We start from the raw sequence: 21,488 nt of genomic DNA, 5'->3' as shown, positions 1-21,488 counted from the left end.
AAATTAGGCCCAATATACGGGATGTCATACGGGATTGTCCCGACCAGAGCCGTTAATTGGTCCCGGCTAATACGGGACAGATGGCAACCTTACGTCCAACAGCATGTCACTGGTGTGTGGTTTGTCCCTCTTTGGATCACGGTTGGTAAATTCTCAGCACTGCTGATCGGGAGTAACACACAAGCCTAGTCCTTACTGGCCGTTTCAGAGATACATTGACCCAGTCGCCTTGCCATAACAATTAGGCCTTTGTCTAAGTTGCTCAGGTGTTTACTCCTGCCCATTTTTCATGCAACATGTTTTCTACAAAAAAAAAATATTGTTTGCTTACCATCTAATCTACCCAGACCTTGCATGTGAAATGTTAGGAGATAATCAGTGAAATTTGCTTCACCTATTGAGTGGCCATAATGTAGGCTCGTGTATAGACAAATATTCGTGACAAAGTGGGGAAATTATATCATTGTGCCACAGGGAGGAAAACTGTCGAGGAACATAGGTGAGAACATGCAGACATTAATAGAGATTACAAGGCAACGGCAAATAATAGATTAAAACCAATCAGCCTGTTATTACTGTGAGTCACCACAGGGTGGCAGTACAACAACACAAGATTATCACTGACATTGAGGCGTGACATGTTGGAAAATAACCACTCTCTCATAATGTCTCAAGGAAAACATTTCATTTATTAAAATTCATATACAAAAAGGAAAAAGTTAAGTCCCTAGAAAAAGTATTTCTGTATGTACATTATTTACATGGTACAATGAGCAGCACTGGTCTGTGATGATCTGAAAGGAACATTTCAAGTCAACTATAAGCCATTGTGGCAATGACCTCATGCTCTTGTTAGATGTTTTACAGGAGGCATGAAGTGACGTTGCCTTGGCCACTGTCCTTTTATTGTAAAGGATCATGTGTGAGATTCAACTCAATTTATGTCTCTGTATAGGTTTTGCTAAGCATTTATTATAGGGCTAACCTAACTGATTAACCAATCTTATGGCTCATTGTTCTTACAAAATGCAGCCTGCACATTTTAGCAGACTGCAATTTTCACAGCAATAAAAATAGAACTATACAGATCCTTGTTAAGTATATTGCAATTGAAAATATTTATAAGCTTTTAGTGATTGTATTTGCGCTGCGTCTGGCCACATTTGAACTATTAAAACAGACTTGGACACAGTGGAGTCTCGACTCGGCTACTCAGTACACAATACATTCATCTGGTGTTATGACAGACGATAGTGTTGCCACTTTTCAGCACACCAGCATCAGAAATGATTGGCATCACACACTACGTCTCTCATATGAAAAAGACAAAGACAGATCAAACCTACGCAATGAATATTCATGGCAGAAAGCAGATTTATGCCGCCACTGACCGAAAGTAATGTAACTTATGCACTCTACGCGTGAGTGGATTTGTGATTCATTGGCACATCCGTCACCTATGAAGTCTTTTGGTGTCTTCATGACCCTCTTTTGGCAAATTTATGTTTCAGAGTTAAAATTCAGAAGTGGGCGTCCATCAAAAGTGCAGCTGGGTCCATTAAAACAAGAATGTTTTGGTCAAGTGCAGATTTTTAAAACATAACGCCCTGATCAGTAAAACTGCTGCGCTCCATTCAAAGGCGGATGTGGGATATATTTGGTTTCTTCTGACCAAATAGCCTTGTTCTGTTCTCTCTTTCTATTACTTTTCTAGTAATTTATGATAACTTTATTTTTAATTATATTATTTATTTTAGTTAATTATAACCTTTTTCTTATTATTCAAAGTTTTTATTTTATTTTCCAGACATGAAAATGTTTGAAATTCCTATATTTCCAGTACCATGAACCCTGTTCAAGTGAAGGTTTTGGGTCGGTAAATTTTTTTTTTTTTTGAAAGAAATGAATACTTTTATTCAGCAAGAATGCATTCAATTGATGCAAATTAACAGAACAGAATTTTCTCTCTCCCTCTCTCTCTCTCTCTCTCTCTCTCTCTCTCTCTCTCTCTCTCTCTCTCTCTATATATATATATATATATATATATATATATATATTAAAAATTAACTTTTCATGAAAAAATCCTGAAAACTAATCTTTTCCATCACAGGAATAAATCACATATTAAAATACGTTAAAATGTTAAAATAGTTATTTTAAATTGTAATAAAATTTCACAATATTACTGTATTTTTAATTTTAAAAAAATGCGACCTTGGTGAGACTTCATTCAAAACCATTAAAAAAATCTTACCGACCCTAAACTTTGAGCGGTGGTGTGTATTCACATTTTGGCAAATTAAAAGTCCTTCACAACCTTCTAAGATGAAAATATGACAGAAATAAAGCTAAAAAATTGAACGCAGCATTAGTCACGTGTGTTCGCTACAATTCCCCTTAGTTGTGACACTGGATGTGACCGCATACCATGTTCATCATGGTGAAGTCCTGATGATTCACTGGCTTTGTTCCCTATCAGAGCAAAAAAATAAATACGGTACATTTAATAAATCACTCAATAAATAAAACGAATCTGTCCTCCAACCGCAGATGCTCCTCACCCTTAAAGCTGTGTGACTGCATCACAAATAAACAGAAACCATTTCTTAGGACAAGTTGTTTGTAGCGTTCAAACTGGAACAATATAAAGGCTATAAAACACTAACACAGAAACAAAAGCTGGGCTTGAAGTGTTCGGGTTGTCCGATTACTGTCACTGTTCCTGGCTTTGCATCGTGTCCATGTAGGGGATGGCCAGCTCGGGTCTGCGGTAAAGCTCGCTCAGGCCTTGGAACTTGGAGCCCCAGCGCTGCAGGGAGTCGTAGCTGAAGCCCTCCTCTGAGATGGCGGACCCCAGAGAGCTGAGGCTGCCCGCGCAGGAGCCCGTTCCCTCGATGCAGTACACGTGGTAGGTGTCCATGGGGAACGCCAGGCTGTCGTTGTCGGCCTCCCAGATGATACGCGACACGTAGCTCTTGAAGTCCATGGCGCAGTGACCGCCGCAGCTGGCGTTGTGGTGGTAGGGAAGGGTGGCTCCGTTGGTGATGTTTCCACAGGGGTGGACCTCCTCCTGAGAGCCCTGGGACGACTTGATGAGGGGGGCGGTGGTGCAGGAGGAGGACTGGGACAAGCTGGAACACAGCGGCCTCTTCAGCTCAGTGATGTCATAGGCATTCTGTTGGAAAAACGCAATAGAATGAGATTTCAAAAAATTTAGTAAAAACAGTAATATTGTAAAATATCATTAGAATTTCAATATATTTATTATATTGTACTTTATTTTAATATATTTTATAATGTAATTAATTCCTGTGATGGAAAAGCATCATAACTCCAGTCTTCAGTGCCACATGATCCTTCAGAAATCATTCTAATATGAGGATTTGCTGCTCAAGAAATCTTTCTCATTACAATCAATGTTGAAAATGGTTGTGCTGTGTAAGATTCTTTGACGAATAGAAAGTTCAAAAGAAAAGCATTTATTTGAAATACAGCTATTTTAAACAATGTAAAAAGCCTTAACTTAAAGTGTCCTTGCTAAATAAAATAAAAACATTTTTTTTGCTGACCCAAAATTTTTAACGGTAGTGTATATAAACGGGTATCTTTTCTCATATATCTCATTGTTCATTTCTAGAGCCACTATGCTCAATGCCACTTAAACAAGCAAGATAATTTAAACATTTTGTTGTATAATATTGGCTGTTAGGAATGCGGTTTCAGGAACAGCAAAGAATGTTGATCAAGAAACATTTGCTAAGTTCGGAATAGCATACTAATATATACACACACACACACACACACACACACACACACACACACACACACACACACACACACACACACACACACACACACACACACACACACACACACACACACACACACACACGCATACATATACATTATATATATATAGCAGTATGCAGTATGTATACTGTGTGTGATTTTTCTGTATGTAACAACATATAACATCTCATTATTTAAACGGACTGTCAGTTAAGACTTGGTATTTTATTTCACAGATGGAACTGGATGCCACTCTCTAATTAAACCATTTTAAAGGATGCCATTGCAGTGTTGATGCTGATGGAGGTCATTCCCCTGACCTGAGTTTAACTGAAAGTAAATCAATACTTCCCCCCGGCTGGCCTGTGTTAATGGAATACCTGGTCCTGCTCTCCTCCTCCCTCCTCGTTGTAGTTGAGGATGTTCTCCCGGATGTCCTCCCAGCTCTCGTGCTCCGCTGGGATGTGGTACACACCTCGCTTGCGGAACTTATTCCGACTGCCCTTCTGATTCCATACGGTCACTGCCACGAGCACGGCTGCAGAGGGTAGAGAGAGAGATTAAAACAAGAATGATGTATCCAGTTATTAAAAAATATTATTTATTATTATTATATAGTAAATATATATTATATATGATATTATTTAAAATATATAATAACAGATTTTTTTCTGTTTTATATTGTAACATTATTTCATAATATAACTGTTTTACTGTACTTTTGATCAAATAAACACAGACATGGTGAGCATAAGAGATGTGTTTCAAAAGCATTAAAAAAAAGTACTGAACCCAAACTTTGGAATGATCATATAATTTAATATGAAACATTTCAAATCAATAAATTATATTTCAATTATGTCTTTCACAGGTTTAAATTGGATTTTGGTTCCCACTTTTTTGATTCAGAGGCAGAGCACGTTATCACATTTTGACGAAAGATTTTTTATCTTTTAAAAAAATGGGTACCTTATTTAAATCAATCTCAATAAGACTAAAAATGTGTATTGAACTAAACAGGGTCAGTTTTGATTTCATGTTGACTTCTGCAAAGTGCAAAAGTTTGACTGCAGGCTTCAGCTCTCACCAGCTCATGCCATCTAGCCAGTTCACGGAAGGTAAGATTCCTCTTTTCAATTGAAGGCAGATCAATCTGAAAATAACCAACCATTTTCTGCCAAATTTCTTTGAAGCCTAACCAATCCCATCACATTTTTGCATCAGTTGATGAGTGATTTCTTCCTGCCTGCATGCGGTAATGGTTAAAAAAAAAAAAGGATTTGTGCGTGTGCTTGCGATGTGTCTGATGGGGTGTCAGAGCTGGCAGAGAGGCCTGGAGGGCACTGCCAGCCTGTCATCACGTCGTTGTTGTACCTGTCTGAGGCGTGCACGCACACACACACACACACACACACACACACACACACACACACACACACACACACACACACACACACGCACACGCACACGCCTGGCCTGCCTCGTAATTTTTACCCGTTTGTTAGCTCTCTATTGACAGAGTTCTTAATGCGCTGACATAAACTGAGCGGGTCACATCATGGTTCCACAATGATAACGGACACTTCACCGCAACACATTATGACAATATATGGGTGTGTGTGAGGATATCCTGATAGTTACCGAAAAAGACGAGCAGACACATGCTGATGGCTAGGATGGAGCTCGGACTGAGTGGGGCGAGACGAAGGGCTTTGATTTGGCCGATCTCACACCATTGGCCCCTGAAGCCCTCTGTACAGCGGCACTGGTAGCTCTTGGTGGAGTGAGCCAGGCAGGTGCCACCGTTACGACATGTGGTGGGGCCGCAGGGGGAGGGGGCGCAATGCAAAAGACCTGTGACCTCATCCACCACTGCAACCTGATTGGATGGACACCTGGAGAGAGAGAGTGGACGTTGAAATAAAGAAAGAGGAGTTTGACAGTTTAAAGCGCGTGAGAGAGAGTGTTCACCTGCACTCGTGTTTCCTCCACAGGTCTGTGCAGAACAGTGGACTCAGGCAGGGTTTGGCACTGCAGGCGTCAGAGTGGCAGCCGGGCACGACTCCATGCCGCTCCAGTACAGTACTGAACTCTGTGCCCTGACCATCCAGTGGCAGAGAGTGACCGTTCAGCCTTACATCACGCATACAGCCTGTACGGAAAAAAACAGGGTAACTTCTTTTAATATAGCTACGTTTTATATTCGTTACTATTCATTTTAAGTATTTATATATAGGTGCACTATTTTTTTTCTCTTGGACTATATAATGACTGTAATTTTGAATTGGGGTCCTGATTGCCTTTAGATTGCAATTATGACTGCATGACTGAATTATCTCACTCATTACACAGTTACTGACCAAATAAATCTAAAATATTGTACATATAAGATATATATCAAAATACTATATTATAGTTTAGACTACCTTTCGAAAGTGTGGGGTCAGTAAGATATCTTTTATAGTTTTAAGAATAAACTAAGAGTAAGAAGTCTTTTATGCTCACCAAGGCTGCCTTTATTTCAGCAAAATTCAGTAAAACCGTAATATGAGATTTTTTACCATTTAAAATTACTGTTTTCTATTTTAATATATATAAAAATTTAATTGATTCCTGTAATACTAAATTAATTCAGTCTTCAGTGTCACATGATCCTTTTAGTATGCTGATTTGGTGCTCATGAAACATTTCTTATTGTCAATGTTGAATTTTTTTTTGGTGGAATCTGTGATAATTTTTCCCCCCAAGATTTTTGGATGAATAATAAAAGCATTTATTTTAAAAAGAAATATTGTGTAACATTATAAATGTATTTATTGTCTCTTCAATTGAATGTGTCCTTGCTGAAACTAATTTCTTAAACAAAAATCTTACTGATCCAAAACATTTGAACAGTAGTGTATTTATAATATATATTGCACAGAAAAAATAATATTAAAAAATATTTGACCACAGAATGCTGAGACTGACCAATCAGAATCAAGCATTCCAGAAAGTAGTCGAGTATAAAGCTTTAATTATAAAAAGCATGAATGATAAAAACCTCTGAAGAAGAAAACAAATTCATTCTCATCAGAGGTAAACAAAGCAAAATAGAGAAATTTATTGGTTTGAATGACAGCAATGAGGAAGAAAGGGAAGAGAAAACCCACCCTGAAAGTCTCCCTGCATGTTCGGAGTGGCACTGTTTCCCAGAAACACACCGGAGGGGTGAACTACTATTTCCTTCTTCTGACCCAGGACTCCCGTGACCTCTCGTGAACCCCCGCCCTGCTCCAGTCGCAGGGTAAAGATGTTGTCATGGCGATTAAGGCTGACCAAGACCCACTGGCCGTGGTTCACACGCTGGCCTGTTAGTTTGAGATGGTGAGTGCTGTCCCCAAGGTTAGCACGAACAGTGAGGTAGCCATCTACTATCTGAGAGACAAAAAGATGACATAGCATTACAGTTTTAAGACATATTCACCCACCCCAAAAAGTATTCGGTCACTTAAGAGATGCTTTAAAAGAATGTTATTGCATTAGATGTTACTGCATTGGTGTGTATCACTCACCTCCAGGATAATGAACTCACTGGAGTCCCGTGAAGCCATGCTGAGCAGATTGCCCATGGAAGAGCGTGTTCTCAGCAGGAGGTGAGCTTGGGTCCTGCGTGGACTTCCTAACCCTCTCAGTTGGTACCTCAACACACTGTCCTTCTCAAATGACCACTCAGGAAGTGCTATAACGTACACAAACATAGTAGAAATCAGAAAGATATTTGATGTTTAAAATGGAGCTAATTTGGGGGTCAGTAAGATTTTCTTTAAATTAATACTTTTATTCAACAAGGATTAATTAAAGTAACAGTTAAACATTTATAATGTTACAAAATATTTCTTTTTCAAATAAATGTGGTTATTTTGAACATTCTAAGTATCCTCGAAACAAAATGTATCATGGTTTCTACAAAAAAAATTTAACATTGATGATAATGAGAAATGTTTCTTGAGAAGTAAATCAGCATATTAAAATTATTTCTGAAGGATCATGTGACACCGAAGACTGGTGTAATGATGCTGAATATCCAACTTTGACATCACAGGAATAAGTTAAATTTAAAATATATTAAAATAGAAAGGAGTTATTTTAAATTGTAAGACTGTTTCACAACATTACTGTTTTGACTGTATTTTTGATAAAAAAAATACAGCCTTGGTGACTAATGGTGAGCACTAGGGACTTCTTTCAAAAACATAATTCTTTTTACCTACCCCAAACTTTTGAATGATAGTTTCAAGGATTTTGGGTCAATGAAATGTCTTGCTGCACATTACTTTATATGAGTATGGTATTATTGTATTATTATTGTTGTATATGATAACAGTCACTGTCATCAAATATAGCCCATGAAGTGATACATATTGTGTTGGCTTGCCTTTGTCACACTTGTGCCCACTGTATCCAGGATGGCAATCACAGCTGAAGGAGCCCCATTCCCCCAAGCATTTCCCATGAACCCCACAGGAGGGTCCTCCAGCAGTCAGACACACACCATCCGTTAGGGCACATCCTGGGGCACTGTTCTCGCTCTCTGCTGGACTGCTGAGGTCGTACACCTGAAAGAAAAAAGACACACGTAAACACAGATAGGCCTGAGTCAGCACAATGCTGAACCTCATTGATCCGTATCGACTCGCTGTCAGAAAGTGGCTCAGGTGAACGTCTGTTCCGACCAAACAAAAGATTGTGGATTGGAACCCGAAACACATTCGGTCGGAATTTCAGCCATGAAAAGATTTTTTTTTAACACTGACAGAATCCAAATATACTCATTAAAACATAAAGCTTCATTCACAAAACATGAGTATAATGAATTTCGGTGCTAATTTACATACAGTGGTGCATATGTGACAAAAAGTGCTTTTTACAAATGATTTGCAGCAGAATTCATATTGTTTGTTTTATGAATGAAGGCCAACTGTCAATAATAGAAAAACATAGCATTCTGGAATGATTTTTAAAATAGAAATATCTACACTGTTCTAATTTACAAATTATCCATCCAAATAGTATTGGTGCATACCAGATCTACCAAAAAATAGAAAGCCAAACATGCCCAACTTTCTTTTTTGGAGTGTGCATTTCTACGTGGGTTTTTGGGTAGTATTTCCCAGTCACTTGATTAATGAAAGAAAAGGAGTTTGTAATAATACATTTTTGAACTATTTCACTTGAGGAAAAATGCAGATGAATGTGAGGATGACCCTTCCACGGTAGTTAAGGAGGCATCTCATTTTAAATATAAATGTATTTTAAGGTAATGGTTTTAGCTAAATGCTTACGAAGGCAATTGCAAGCACTGCATAACTGTACTTTCCCATTTCCAGTGAAGTACAAACATTTATTGCGTAGTGCAAGTATGCAAACTAGGATGCAATCTTTTTTGTTGTTTGTTGTTTTGTTAAGTTATATTTTGCTTAAGCCAAGACTCCCTCCAGAAAGCTAAGCTATACATACTATACTATACTATACTATACTATACTATACTATACTATACTATACTATAAGCAAAGCAGCATCTAGAAAAATAATCACATTTTCACTAGTTTTACCTGACTGTCCACCACAAGGTTCCTCATACATCCCACAAATCCTTTGTAATTGGGGTGTAATTTACGGGGTGAGTGTGTCTCTTTAACCCCACCCAACTGGAGAGGCTGGTAGATGTCCAAAAACCTGAAGAGAAAAGAACATATGTGCATTTAATTTAACTTGCTATCGCTAGTCAGAGGCAGCTGGTATTCTAGATAGCATTTATTTGACAAATATTTGTATATTCCTGAGTGAAAGATAAGTTAACATTATTTTTGGTCTGTTGACCTGGAAAAGACACAAGCATATAGACAGGTTTAAAATATGAGGCCATGACACTCTGATCAAAAATCCACAAAACTTGCTTTTCGAATGGAATTTGACGCTGCGTCAAGATGTTGAAGCCATGGGATCAATTCTGCGTGACCAGTGTCTGAAGCACGTGTGAAAACATGCCAATCTTGATAAGCAGATGTGAGATCAGGTGATGTAGCATAGCAATACCATAAAAGGGCACCTATATCCCGGAATCCCTTAGATATTAATTGTCCGAAGGAAGCCGCAAAGGCATGCCCAAAGTGTGGCAACGTGACTCAGTGTATCGTTCCCTTCTCAGGGAACTGGGTTACATACGTAACCTCAGACGTTTTCATTTCATGGGTTCTTTAATAAACTTGGCTTTTAACAAATTTAGCAATTATGAACCAGAATTCAAATGGTCTAAGCTGATCTTTTCACCAGGGTTTTTCCTCGAACTAATCGATGTATTAAGATCAAATGTATTTATAGCATCATGTTTTTACCTTTCACTGCCTGGCGTCTCTCCGGAGGCCTTGCACACCGACTGATCAGTCTCAGACATCTCTACTCCCAGGCCTTCCACCTCATTCACCATGGCACCAGAGCAGTAGTCCAGAATCATCTGTACAGTCTACACAAAAACATCCACACTCGAATGATTTTACAACAAGGCAAAGTGTTACACCACATCTGAGTGCAAGAGAGGTCACGTTTTATAATGGAATATTTTAGACCCAGATCCCAGAGGGCGATAAAGCTCACAATCTTCTTAACCCAATGAGAACCTCAGAACTACGTGATGATCTGGACTCTCTGACAGCTTCACATCTCAATGAAATTGAGGTGAGGTTGAGAACATTATGAAGTAAAACAAATATTCCTCTGGGAATAGCAACTGCCCAGTGTTCCATTCTGGTCGTGTAAATTTTCAATCTATGCTTATACCTTGCCATCGCTGATGATGTCGAGGTGATGCCAGCGGCGGTCCATGACAGTTGCTCTTGCGGGCAGCTGCAGTGTCAGAGTCCCAGAGCCATGATTCAAACTCAGCATAGGAACTCCATTTTTCAGCTCTATTGAATGTAACAGAATAATGGAATTTCATTACAAGACACGGAATATTGACATGAGTCTGTTTAAATGTTTGGGGACGGTATGATTTTTATTCTCTCCAAATCTCTTGTGCTCACCAAGGCTGAATTTATTTAATCAAAAGGCAGTAAAAACAGCAATATTATGAAATATTGTTACAATTTGAAATAACTATTTTCTATTTTGATATATTTTAAAAAGTCATTTATCTCTGTGACGGCAAAGCTAAATTTTCAGCAGCCTTTGCTTCAGTCTCCTGTGATCCTTAAGAAATCATTCTGTTATAAAATACCTAAAATTTTTGTGGAAACCGTGGCACATTTATTTCAGGATTCATTGATGAAAAGAAAGTTCAAAAATAGCGTTTATTTGAAATAGATATATTTTTTTTTAACAATATAGAAATCTTTACTCTCACTTTTGATCAATTTAAGGGATCCTTGCTAAATAAAAGACTATATAAAAGACTCAAAAATCTTTACTGACCCCAAACTTCAGCTCAGTAGTGTAAAATTATGGTAGATCACCGAAGAAGCATTTCCACTGACAGGGAAATCTGGAACCATTCCACACATTTACACCACAAAAGGGCAGTTCTGGGCCAGAAAACTTGGGTAACTCGTCTTGTTTGTGCAACGGACATGAATGACACCTCAAACATGCAGCTTGTTAATTTTATAAGCATGATTTTTGGCCCTTAATATAGGCAAAACGATCCCATCGTTTTGACCCCAGGCTATTTGGTGCCACTAGTTGTGTAAAAATGACAAACGTTACCTTTAACAAGTTTTCAAACTCATCACAGGGAAGCATATGACACCAGTACATGTGACATGAAAATCTAATGCGGTTTTAATGCCCCCTCAGATTAGTTTTGACCCCCAGCAGTAAAAAATGCTTATTCGTAATCAATTTGTGGTTAGTTTGAAATTGCTGTCACTGCAGTGGAGGGTTTTGGCCCCAGTTCAATAAAAACATGTACCAAACTGATGATGTAAGCTTATGCAAGGCCACAGGAGGGTCGTTTCCTGAAATCATACGACCAGTTGCATAATACAGTATTGGACAGGTGGCACAGAATCTGAACATGTGACCTTCACCGGTGGCCTGGTGTCAAGATCATTGCTGACCCAAACCCCACTCTCACCACTGCTGACCACACACATTTACAAACATCTATCATTAATGGCTCACTTCAGATTGTGCTTGTTGCCATTAACCGATTTTAGTCACCCAGCTAATTGGTAGATGAAATGAATCTCATGCAGTGGTAACAAGAGAATATTAAATCACAATGGTACTATGAATGTTTTTTTCCCATTATTGAGATTATTTTTGAATGTTTTGTTCAGTTTAAAAAAACAAAAAAAATTCATGTTTACATATGTGGTTTTAGTCTGAACAGATTTCAAGTAATTTTTCCAGCCATTTGGAAAACGATGTGTATGTTATTGTTAATGTATATTAAAATAAATTATTTTAGTCTAGGAATTGAAATAAAGCTGAAATAAAATAAAATATATATATTAGATGAAAAAAAAATGTTGGAGAAATGTTACTTTGATAACTAAATTATATAAGTACCAAAATTACCTAAAAACTGAAATAAAAATAAATTAAAGCTATCCAGAAATATTAAAAAAACCTCTGAAAATGCAAATAAAAGATAATTCAAAATAATAATAAATACTATAATAGTACATAAATAATACTTAAATTACACTTTATATTCTAAAGTAACACCTGTACAATAAACAGTGAAACGTGACAATTTGCCTTACATACCCAGAGCAATAAAGTCCTCTTTTTCTCTAGGCTGAGGTGTTCCTATTGGGCCATTGTAGAACAGCAGGGCATTGGCTGCCTCTGTAATGAACTCTAGAGAGATGTGGCTCTGGAAGCAAGGCCTTATGGGAGGGAACCAAGCATAGCCATTGCCGAGGAAACTGTGTTTGGTTTGCTGACATTCTGGCCCATCAAACATAGGGGGACATTTACACCTGCAACAGAGCAGTAGACCAAATGTGAAACTGCCATGGGATTATATGAATAAACAATGTTTATTCTATCAAATAGAAAAAAAGCAGTTATTAACAAGACTTGAGTGGTAGAATGCTAGACTGTTTTACCTGTAGCCTAGTTCACTATCCACACAGGTGCCTCCGTTCAGGCAAGGGTTTTGTGAGTACGAGGAGCAGTGCAGGTGAACGGCCTCTCGAGCGATGCAGCCACACTGAGCGCTTGCTTTGGCTGAGACAGACACCAAAGAGACGTTCCCATTGTTCAGTGTTTTAGAGGTGTCACTGAATGTCACCCTGCTAGAGCAGCCACCTGTCTGACCGCAGGCTGCATAGGCGCACTCGTCCACCCCCACCTGTAGAATGGACAAACCCAGGGCGGACTCCAACTGAAAGAGAAGTACAAATCTTACTTGAATTCCATAATTCCACAATTAATTTACTTTTTACAATATTTGTTAATTGATATGTTTGTAAAATTATTATTTATGAGCTTTTATGGGTCACCAACATAAGAAAAAGTACACAATAATTTGAAACATGTTTGTTACCCAATATTACTATAACTAAATAAAGAAATTAACTTTTATCTTTTAATTAAATAAATAAATAAATAAAAAACTTTTATTTAATTTTAATTATTGATTATTTTATTTTTTTGTTCTTCCATTTGTACTTTTGTTTCTCTTTATTCATTTTAGTTGTTTGGAGAAAAAAAGGAGCTTGGTCATTCTACTAAAAAAAAAAGTATAATAAATATTCATCTTTGGTGAAGAGATTTAAAACAAGAATAATACAGGACAAGTGATTTACCACAATTATTTTTTTCTTTTGTGCTTGTGCACGTTTATTAGCGTGAGTGTGTTTGTTCTGGAATGACAGGGGTCGGTCTCAAGGGCAGTCCATCACATCCCTTAGCAGCGGCTTTAAAAATGACAGAGCAGCTTCCTGTGTAGTGCATCAACATCATCTCGGTGAGAGCTTTAGCACCATGCTGGGGTGTGAAGAGCGGCCACTCTACACCTGATTTATAGACTGGAGAGCAACATGTTCTTTCTATCCCTCCATCCCTCCCTCCCAGCATCCTTGCTTGCCTCCCAGTCCCAAAGCGACAGCCCACCATCTCATACCTTACATGGAAATGAAATATTCATTGCCCCATTGCAAAGTGTGTCTCTGTGTGCAGGTGTTGCACGTGTGTTAATGTGAACGGCTTCATAGACTCCATGTCTGTGCCTATGTGAAAAACACAGGAGACGTGGATTGGTGTGAAAGTGTGAGTTTTTGTGCGCTCGTCTTTGTCACCTTAGCTTTGTGCATGGACACGTAGCCGTGGAGCTTCTCCGGCTTGTAGTATGGAGAGCCATGGGCGGCAAACCACACGCTGAGGTGATGCTGAGCTGGCTGGCTGCCACTAGCCAGGCTGAAGACATCAACATTCTCCTTATCAGTCTGGAAGAGCTCAGACAAGAGGCGGTGGAAACGCATGTATCGGCTCTCCTCATTGGTTGATGCTCGGAAAAACTCATTTGCAGTCAGGTCTATGCATAACAAACACACACATACAAAGAATTTACCAACAATTTAAAACTCAAATACATTTATTAACGTGGGTTTAATATTTAGTTTTTTTTCCAAATTAAAATGTTTCCTGGAGCAAAAAATATAGTTGCTTTGCTTAAAACGTTTTCCACAATTTCTTTCCCTATTTTGTAGGACGTTTTTTTACCCTGTCCCTTTAAGATTTCAAAGCAAAGGGGCTCTTTGCATGTGAAATGAGTAAGAGCACTTACTCACGGGCTGCCGATTGCATTATTTTCATTCATCAAAATCAGCCTTTATCACATTGTGACAGGTCTACAAAATCTGCATTGAAATGTGATGCACAAACTTTTAAGGTCAAACGAAATGGTCTTTAAAAAACAGCCACTTTTTCTAATGGGATACAGGGATTCAAATGCATTTTTATTGATTTAACAATTGAAGAACATGCACTTTTTTCTGCTTAGTTTATTTTACACTTGAGAAGTTACTGTAGAACTTAGAGTATGTTTTATTTCAAGCAATCATGGAAAATGCAATTTTTCATGTTAAGCATAACACTTATACATGCATACATATGTTTTAATAATTAATTGAACAAAAATGAGCTGGTCTATATTAAGATTTCAGTTTCCTTGAAAGGAAGTGTCACTCACTGGCCAGTCTGATGGACCCAGCATTCCTCAGCGCCTCCTCCTCCAGATCCATCACCGTGACATCGGCCGATGAGGTGACGTCGGGCCAGCTCTTATCTGCCACCCTCACCTGCAGGCTGTAGAATCCAGCTGCTGTGCCCTCCTGGATGCTCAGCTGACCGCTGTTCTGGTTCAGGCTGAACTGCCTGTGTGGGAAAAAGGACAAGAATTAATGTATGGCTCAAGATTCGACTAGTGTGTTGATAATTTTGATTTACTACCTTTAAATATTTCAAATGCATAATTTACTCATGTCGTAAAATTAAGATGTTTAGAATAATTTCTGGTCTGTTCTTAACACAAAGCTATCTTTATGAATTTATAGGAGTTGAAATATAGTGCACAGGATATATTGACCACTGTTATGATACTTTGAGGATTTGGTGCATTTTTGTCATTTTGGAGCTTGACAGCATTCGTCCTCCTTCACTTTATCTTAAGTAAAAGAGCAGCATTTGGGTTTGGAACAACATGAGGGTAAGAAAATGGTGTCAGAATTTCCATTTTTGGGTGAACTATTTCTTTGAGCCTTGACAAACCAGAATGAAAGTATCTGTACAGTAACTGGAGATTCATTTCAAGGTTCATTCTTGGATCATCACACATGAGAGAGCAGCACCAATGTTGTAAGGTGACTCAAGCTGTATTATTAATGGCAGTGTGTATATCAGTGAAAGCACTTATGTCAACTCCTGTCTTCGTCTCCAGATGTGATGACCATGACAGGGAGGGACACCTCTGCTGCTCTGGATAAGAGATTCCAAGAACAGCTGGGCAGCACCAATCTCTCTTTCTCTCTCTCTCTCTTAGTATGGATACGCCTTTTCTCTGTCTAGGTCACAGTTGTGTTATCCCTGCTCTGCATTCTGAAGTGTCGCCCTGTGCATTTTGTCCCTGTTTTTTAAGCATAAACCATCACTAAATTGTGTTAGATTTATGCTTAAAAATATAATCAGTACCAAATCAGCATATTAGATTGATTTCTGAAAGATCATGTGACACTAAAGACTGGAGTAATGCTGCTGAAAATTCAGCTTTGCATCCCAGGAATAAATTCAATTTTAAAATACATTAAAATAGAAAACAGCTATTTTAAATTGTAATAATATTTCACAATATTACTGTTTTACCTTATTTTGATACATGAACTTGAAGAGTTTCTTTCAAAAACAAGCACAAACCCAAATGGTATTACCTATATATGAAAACCCAACTTAAAATCCAAGATATATGTTCTGAAATCTTCTATAAAGCTTCTCAAATAAATGTATCTTGTTATAAGGGTGTATTTATTTTTAATTAAATATATGGGAAATATATATTTTGATGATTGCAGACTTGCAATGCCATTGTCTGCTGCTCACTGCTATCTCATGGAACCAGATTTCAAACAAATTCTACTGTTATTGTTGCATTTGCATCTACAGGCTTGTGTGAGTGATGAGCTTGTCTTGTAGTGTGTACTACGAGGACAAGGACACAAAATGAAAGTGACACATCTATTAAACAACACTGGTTTATCGCTCTTAATATGCTGTTTGCAGTGACGCTCTGCTTGGACTTGTAACTTCAGACATTGTGAAGCAAGGTCGCTAAACTCACAGTAGTCACAGCTCAAATTAATTTCAATCATGTTCATATAACAGGAATAGAGTTCCACCTCGATGGTAACCTTCAGCTCCGGTGCCAAATTAGGTACTTAACTGTCAAGTAAGCACATGAAAAACTGCTTGGATTGAAGCTACGCTCTCGGTGCCAAGAGATGTGTCACACTAGCAAGCACCAAACTGCTAATGTATTAATGTGTTAATTATCCAAATTAATGAGAGCAGATCCACCACAACACACCGTCAGGCACAGCTCTGGATGGAACTTGAAATAGACTGTGATTGAACTCAAGACTAAACTGATTGAGCTGGCATTGGTTCTGGAGTGTTAGCATAATCGCTTTGCTTGAAGGTGCCATTGCTGGCTTAAGCACAGAGTCTGGTTTGGACAAAGACCATCATATAGATGCAGCTCATTAGAGAGAACCTCAAGCCAACGTAATCTTTCTTATCAGTTACTAGGCCAGAATCTGTGTATCACTTCAGAGTGAATTTTGAAATTAAAAAGGCGAGTGACAAGCGAGATGTCAGTAAGCTAATATGCCGTGCTCTGCACGCTCTCATCCTTTATCTTCCCTCACTTTTGTTCTTTTTTTCTTCTCCTGTAAGTGTCACTTGACACAGTAGAGTTTGAATCAAACTTCAATAGAAGATCAAAGCACCTGGGGGGTTTGCCTTCAAACTTGTAAACCTTCTCGCTCCAATCATCAAGGTCAGGGGATTGAACCTGTCCAAGTACCGTCGTGGGGAGTGTACCTGGGGAAAATACATAATGAGGTTAGAGACAAGCTACCTCCATCTAGGCTGTGCGATACCTGGGGCGATGTGCGCGTGTGTGGGTGGGTGGAGAAGACATATCTTTAAAGAGATAAGCAAAAAGCAGAGCATCTCATTGGCACATATGGACCCACTTAAACAGCACAGTGGGGGGGATGCAATGCTATTAGCATGCAACATTGCCATTTCTCCAAAAGGCAAAACGAAATGCTGTAATCCTGTTAGTCATGAAATCAACATCCTTTAAAATGGCTTGTGTGTATGTGCCTTTCAAACCTGGGATTTAAGTAAATTGTTCGCATCATGCCATGTTTGAGCTACATGACAAATTCTTATTAGAAGGCCAATGCATTTCCATCAGAGAAAAGAGAAACATGCTAAAAATATATCAAGTAATACTACTTTTACCATGGAATATTTGGAAGTACCCTGGAGTACCATGTAAATATCATGCTAAATTAACATTGTAACACTTACAAAAAGTACCATGGTATTACTATGGTATTTTGGACTTGACCATTGTTCTACCATGGTATTTTAAACTTGTACTATGGTACTAACATGGTATTTTGGGCATGTAGCATGGCAATAAAGCACATTTACAATGCAGTACCATGGTATTTTTTGAAGTACCAAGTAAATATCATGCAAAATGAGTATGGTAACACTTACAAGAGTACCATGACACTACCATGGTATTTTTGGACATATTTAGCATGGTAGTATTAGCATTGTAGTATTTATTCTTTGGAACATACCCTGTAAGTTGTACACTATGAACTCGCTGTGTCCAGGTGCATGGGGATGGTCATTTTTATCTCCGATTATGATGGTAAGTGTACTGGTGGAGCTCATTGGTGGAGAGCCACTGTCAATCATCAGGATGGGGAGAAGATAACGCTTCTGCTGTTCCCGGTCAAAGCTGCGCAGAGCGGTTATCATGGCACTGCCATTCCGCAGATCAGTCAAGTTGAAATTAGTAACATCAGAGGTCAACATCAAAAGACGGATGGAAAAAGGCCCTCCGTTGGATGACGTGTCTCTGTCAATAGCATGCAACAGAACAGATGTGTCATTCATGTGAACAACTTGTGGAGCAACTGTGTTCTCCCATACAATGGGCCGATATGGAGCCTCAAACTCTGGTCCGTTGTCATTGACATCCTGTACGGTCACTAACACAATGGCAGAGCCGGTCAGAGCAGGGCTTCCCATATCTGTGGCTAGGATTATAAGCCTATGTTGGGACACCTTTTCCCTGTCAAGAGAGTCAGCAACTACAACCCAACCGCTCTTATCCACCAGGAATTGTTGAAAGGGGTCGGATTCTGGGGCAATGCTGTATGTAAACCTTCCATTTTGACCAGAGTCCAGATCCACGGCTGTCACCTGTGCCACGATGGTGCCTACTGGGACATCTTCAAACATGGATCCTGCCTCGTAGAACTGTGGGAAGAAGACTGGTGCATGGTCATTGGAGTCTTCCACCTGAATGATGCAGTAAGCCAGGCTAAAGAAGTCAGCATCCTCCACTTTGACCGTCAGGTTGAATGTGCGCTCATGTGGCTTCTCAAAGTCAATCTTCTTCTTCAGTCTCACAATGCCACGGTGGTTTACCTTGTCTGTTTCGATGAAGAATTTACGGTCTTCATCTCCACCAATGATGCTGAACGTCATGACTGAATTTTCACCTTCATCCCCATCGGTGGCAGCCACTACCACTACCTCGCTGTTGATGTCCATGTTTTCTGGCATAGAGGACATGTAGACCCTCTGGGTGAACACTGGAGGATGGTCATTGACGTCGGAAACTACGATAGTGGCTGTTCCTGTTCCTGAAAGTCCTCCTCCATCACAAGCTTCCACCACGACGAGATATCGATCCACCACTTCCCTGTCCAAAGAGCGCAGAACAGTATAGATGGTGCCTGTGGCTGGGTTGATGGAGAAGAGGTTGAGATTGATTTCATTGCGCACATTCTGCACAATTCTATAGGTAAGGATGGCGTTTTTGCCAGCTTTTGGATCATCTAGGTCAGTGGCCCGCATTTCCATGATGGAAGTGTCTGCTGGGGAGTTCTCAGGCACGTGCCCCAAAAAGCAGTTGTCTGTTGCACATAGGAAAACAGGTGCATTGTCATTGATATCCTGCACGTCGACTAGAACATCAGCAAACCCGGTAAGACCTGCCCCATTCTCATCAGTGGCAAGTACAAGGAATTGCCAGGCCGAGCGAACCTCACGATCTAAACGGCGTTGCACGAAGATCCTACCGTTCATCTCATCTATGGTGAATTCGCTACCAGCTCCCTGTCCGTGTAGAGAATAGCGGACTGCACGCTGGTCTGCCTCTTGATCTGGATCTGTAGCTGAGACCTGCGAGAAGAGCAGATGGGGAAAAAAACAGGCATGCATTTTAGAATTCAACACACCAGTCACAGAACATACGAGGCAATTAAAAGTTAATAGTCACAGCAAAGGAATACTGATAGTTCTCTCCGGCTCTTTTCCGGTATGTATATGCAAAGTCTTTGAAGTCTATTTTTTACACTGACAGCAATATTGAGACATGCTAGCGGAGAACAACAACCTTGGCAGGGTGTGTCAAAATATTAATTTCAAATAGGCCAACTTTTTCTTCCAAAGATTTAAACTACATGAGGACATTAATACCCATTACCAGGGCCGCATGTAATCTGCAGACTTTTTTGTGATTTCGGTGCTGAATTTTTGAAAAAATCTGTGGAATTATGCAGAATGGTTTTAATATATATATATATATATATATATATATATATATATATATATATATATATATATATATATATATATATATATATATAATTGTTTATAGCAATATATATATATATATATATTTTTTTTTTTTTGGACAAATCTGTGGAATTATTTTAAATGTGTCAAAAAGATCTTAGAGTATTACAAATTAGAACATTACAAAATATTCACTTATCTTTTATTTGAGGTTCACAATACAAATGCAAATAGAACTTTAATATTGAGGGGTTTCTGAGTGTATCTGACGATGAAATGCTGGAGATGAACGCGTACTTGAGTATGTGTTCTACACAAACCTGCGGCACTCTTTTATCCTTTCTGTTCTTGTGACGAGCGGATTTGAGATGCTCCAGTGCCCTCTGTCACCTCAGGTAATCAACATAGTGCTGACAGTCTTTACAAAACATAATTCCCCCATCAAAAAAATCATTTGCAAATTCTTTTGCTCTGTCCTGTGCAGTGATTTTTTTTAGACAAGTGACGCTTCCTTGTTTCCTCCGTATTCAGTTTTATTTTAGACATTTTAAACATTCACTTTCTCATTTAAAAAAAAAGTAACATCAATCAGCGCAGCCTAATACCCCTCACTATCGCGCACGCGCAGGTTGTACTTGTCAATGACGGTCAGGTACTATAATCTGCGGACGTCTGCGGGCACATATTCCGTGTGGGCCTGCCCAATACATATCATTTCAAAGAAACCCGTAACGAAACTGAGACCAATTTGAAGCAAGACATTCACAAAATTATTTCATATCTCTGCAAAAGGCTGATTTTCCTCTCTACAACATTGCCAATTTCTTGCAACCACATGTGTCTTTGACTGTTTTAACCCCTCACCTCTAGTACAAGGACAGGAAGCTCTGTAAGTTCCTCCATGACACTGCCTTGGTACTCAGTCTGAGTGAAAAGTGGAGCCTCGTCATTCTGGTTGATGACATTAATGACAACCATTGTCTGGTTTTCCCATTTTCCGTCCGACGCGACCAGCCGTAACTCGTAGCGCTGCACCTGCTCATAGTCTAGCCGCTGGGCAATGAAGATTGTGCCAACCTCTGGCTCCACATCGAACGTGCCCATGGTGTTCCCGGAGGTAATCTGGTACCGTAGTTTGGCATTGGCACCTGTTTGGGGGTGTTTGGGAAGCGTTAGCATTCTAGGAAGTGTTAAGCTTGGCTGAGCTGGATAAAAAGAGAATGTCAGAATTAATCTGTGCTCATTTGATGAGGATTACATAAAGGACAAGAAAGCTCTAATGCACACAGGCATGATATGATTGTGCTTAAATACTGAAATCA

At 39.1% G+C, this 21,488-nt stretch overlaps 1 protein-coding gene across 2 annotated transcripts in view; it reads right to left on the bottom strand.

The window, feature by feature from the left end:
* Positions 1-2,201: 2,201 nt before the first annotated feature.
* The window catches only part of LOC143723014 (neural-cadherin), a 121,235-nt gene continuing 101,948 nt past the window's right edge, over positions 2,202-21,488 (bottom strand). Inside the window, exons 17-35 of one of the 2 annotated variants that reach the window (XM_077214959.1) lie at positions 21,031-21,314; positions 18,153-19,770; positions 17,280-17,373; positions 14,972-15,156; positions 14,079-14,314; positions 12,885-13,162; positions 12,541-12,755; positions 10,609-10,736; positions 10,167-10,294; positions 9,384-9,507; positions 8,207-8,387; positions 7,344-7,510; positions 6,942-7,206; positions 5,761-5,941; positions 5,431-5,684; positions 4,170-4,327; positions 2,562-3,175; positions 2,318-2,472; positions 2,202-2,249 (exon numbers count right to left, since the gene is read on the bottom strand). In XM_077214959.1, coding sequence (XP_077071074.1) covers positions 2,714-3,175; positions 4,170-4,327; positions 5,431-5,684; positions 5,761-5,941; positions 6,942-7,206; positions 7,344-7,510; positions 8,207-8,387; positions 9,384-9,507; positions 10,167-10,294; positions 10,609-10,736; positions 12,541-12,755; positions 12,885-13,162; positions 14,079-14,314; positions 14,972-15,156; positions 17,280-17,373; positions 18,153-19,770; positions 21,031-21,314 — 4,958 coding nt within the window. In that variant the 3' untranslated portion in view covers positions 2,202-2,249; positions 2,318-2,472; positions 2,562-2,713. Of the gene's footprint in view, positions 2,250-2,317; positions 3,176-4,169; positions 4,328-5,430; positions 5,685-5,760; positions 5,942-6,941; positions 7,207-7,343; positions 7,511-8,206; positions 8,388-9,383; positions 9,508-10,166; positions 10,295-10,608; positions 10,737-12,540; positions 12,756-12,884; positions 13,163-14,078; positions 14,315-14,971; positions 15,157-17,279; positions 17,374-18,152; positions 19,771-21,030; positions 21,315-21,488 lie in introns of both variants that reach the window. The other variant, XM_077214958.1, reaches the window with a different exon arrangement.

This window comes from Siphateles boraxobius, unplaced genomic scaffold (genome assembly GCF_051911475.1).
Source record: "Siphateles boraxobius isolate OS27281-9 unplaced genomic scaffold, OSU_SipBor_1 68, whole genome shotgun sequence".
NCBI classification, from domain to species: Eukaryota; Metazoa; Chordata; class Actinopteri; order Cypriniformes; family Leuciscidae; genus Siphateles; species Siphateles boraxobius.
Note: the sequence above shows the minus strand (reverse complement) of the source record. Positions and strands in the feature narration are given on the sequence as shown.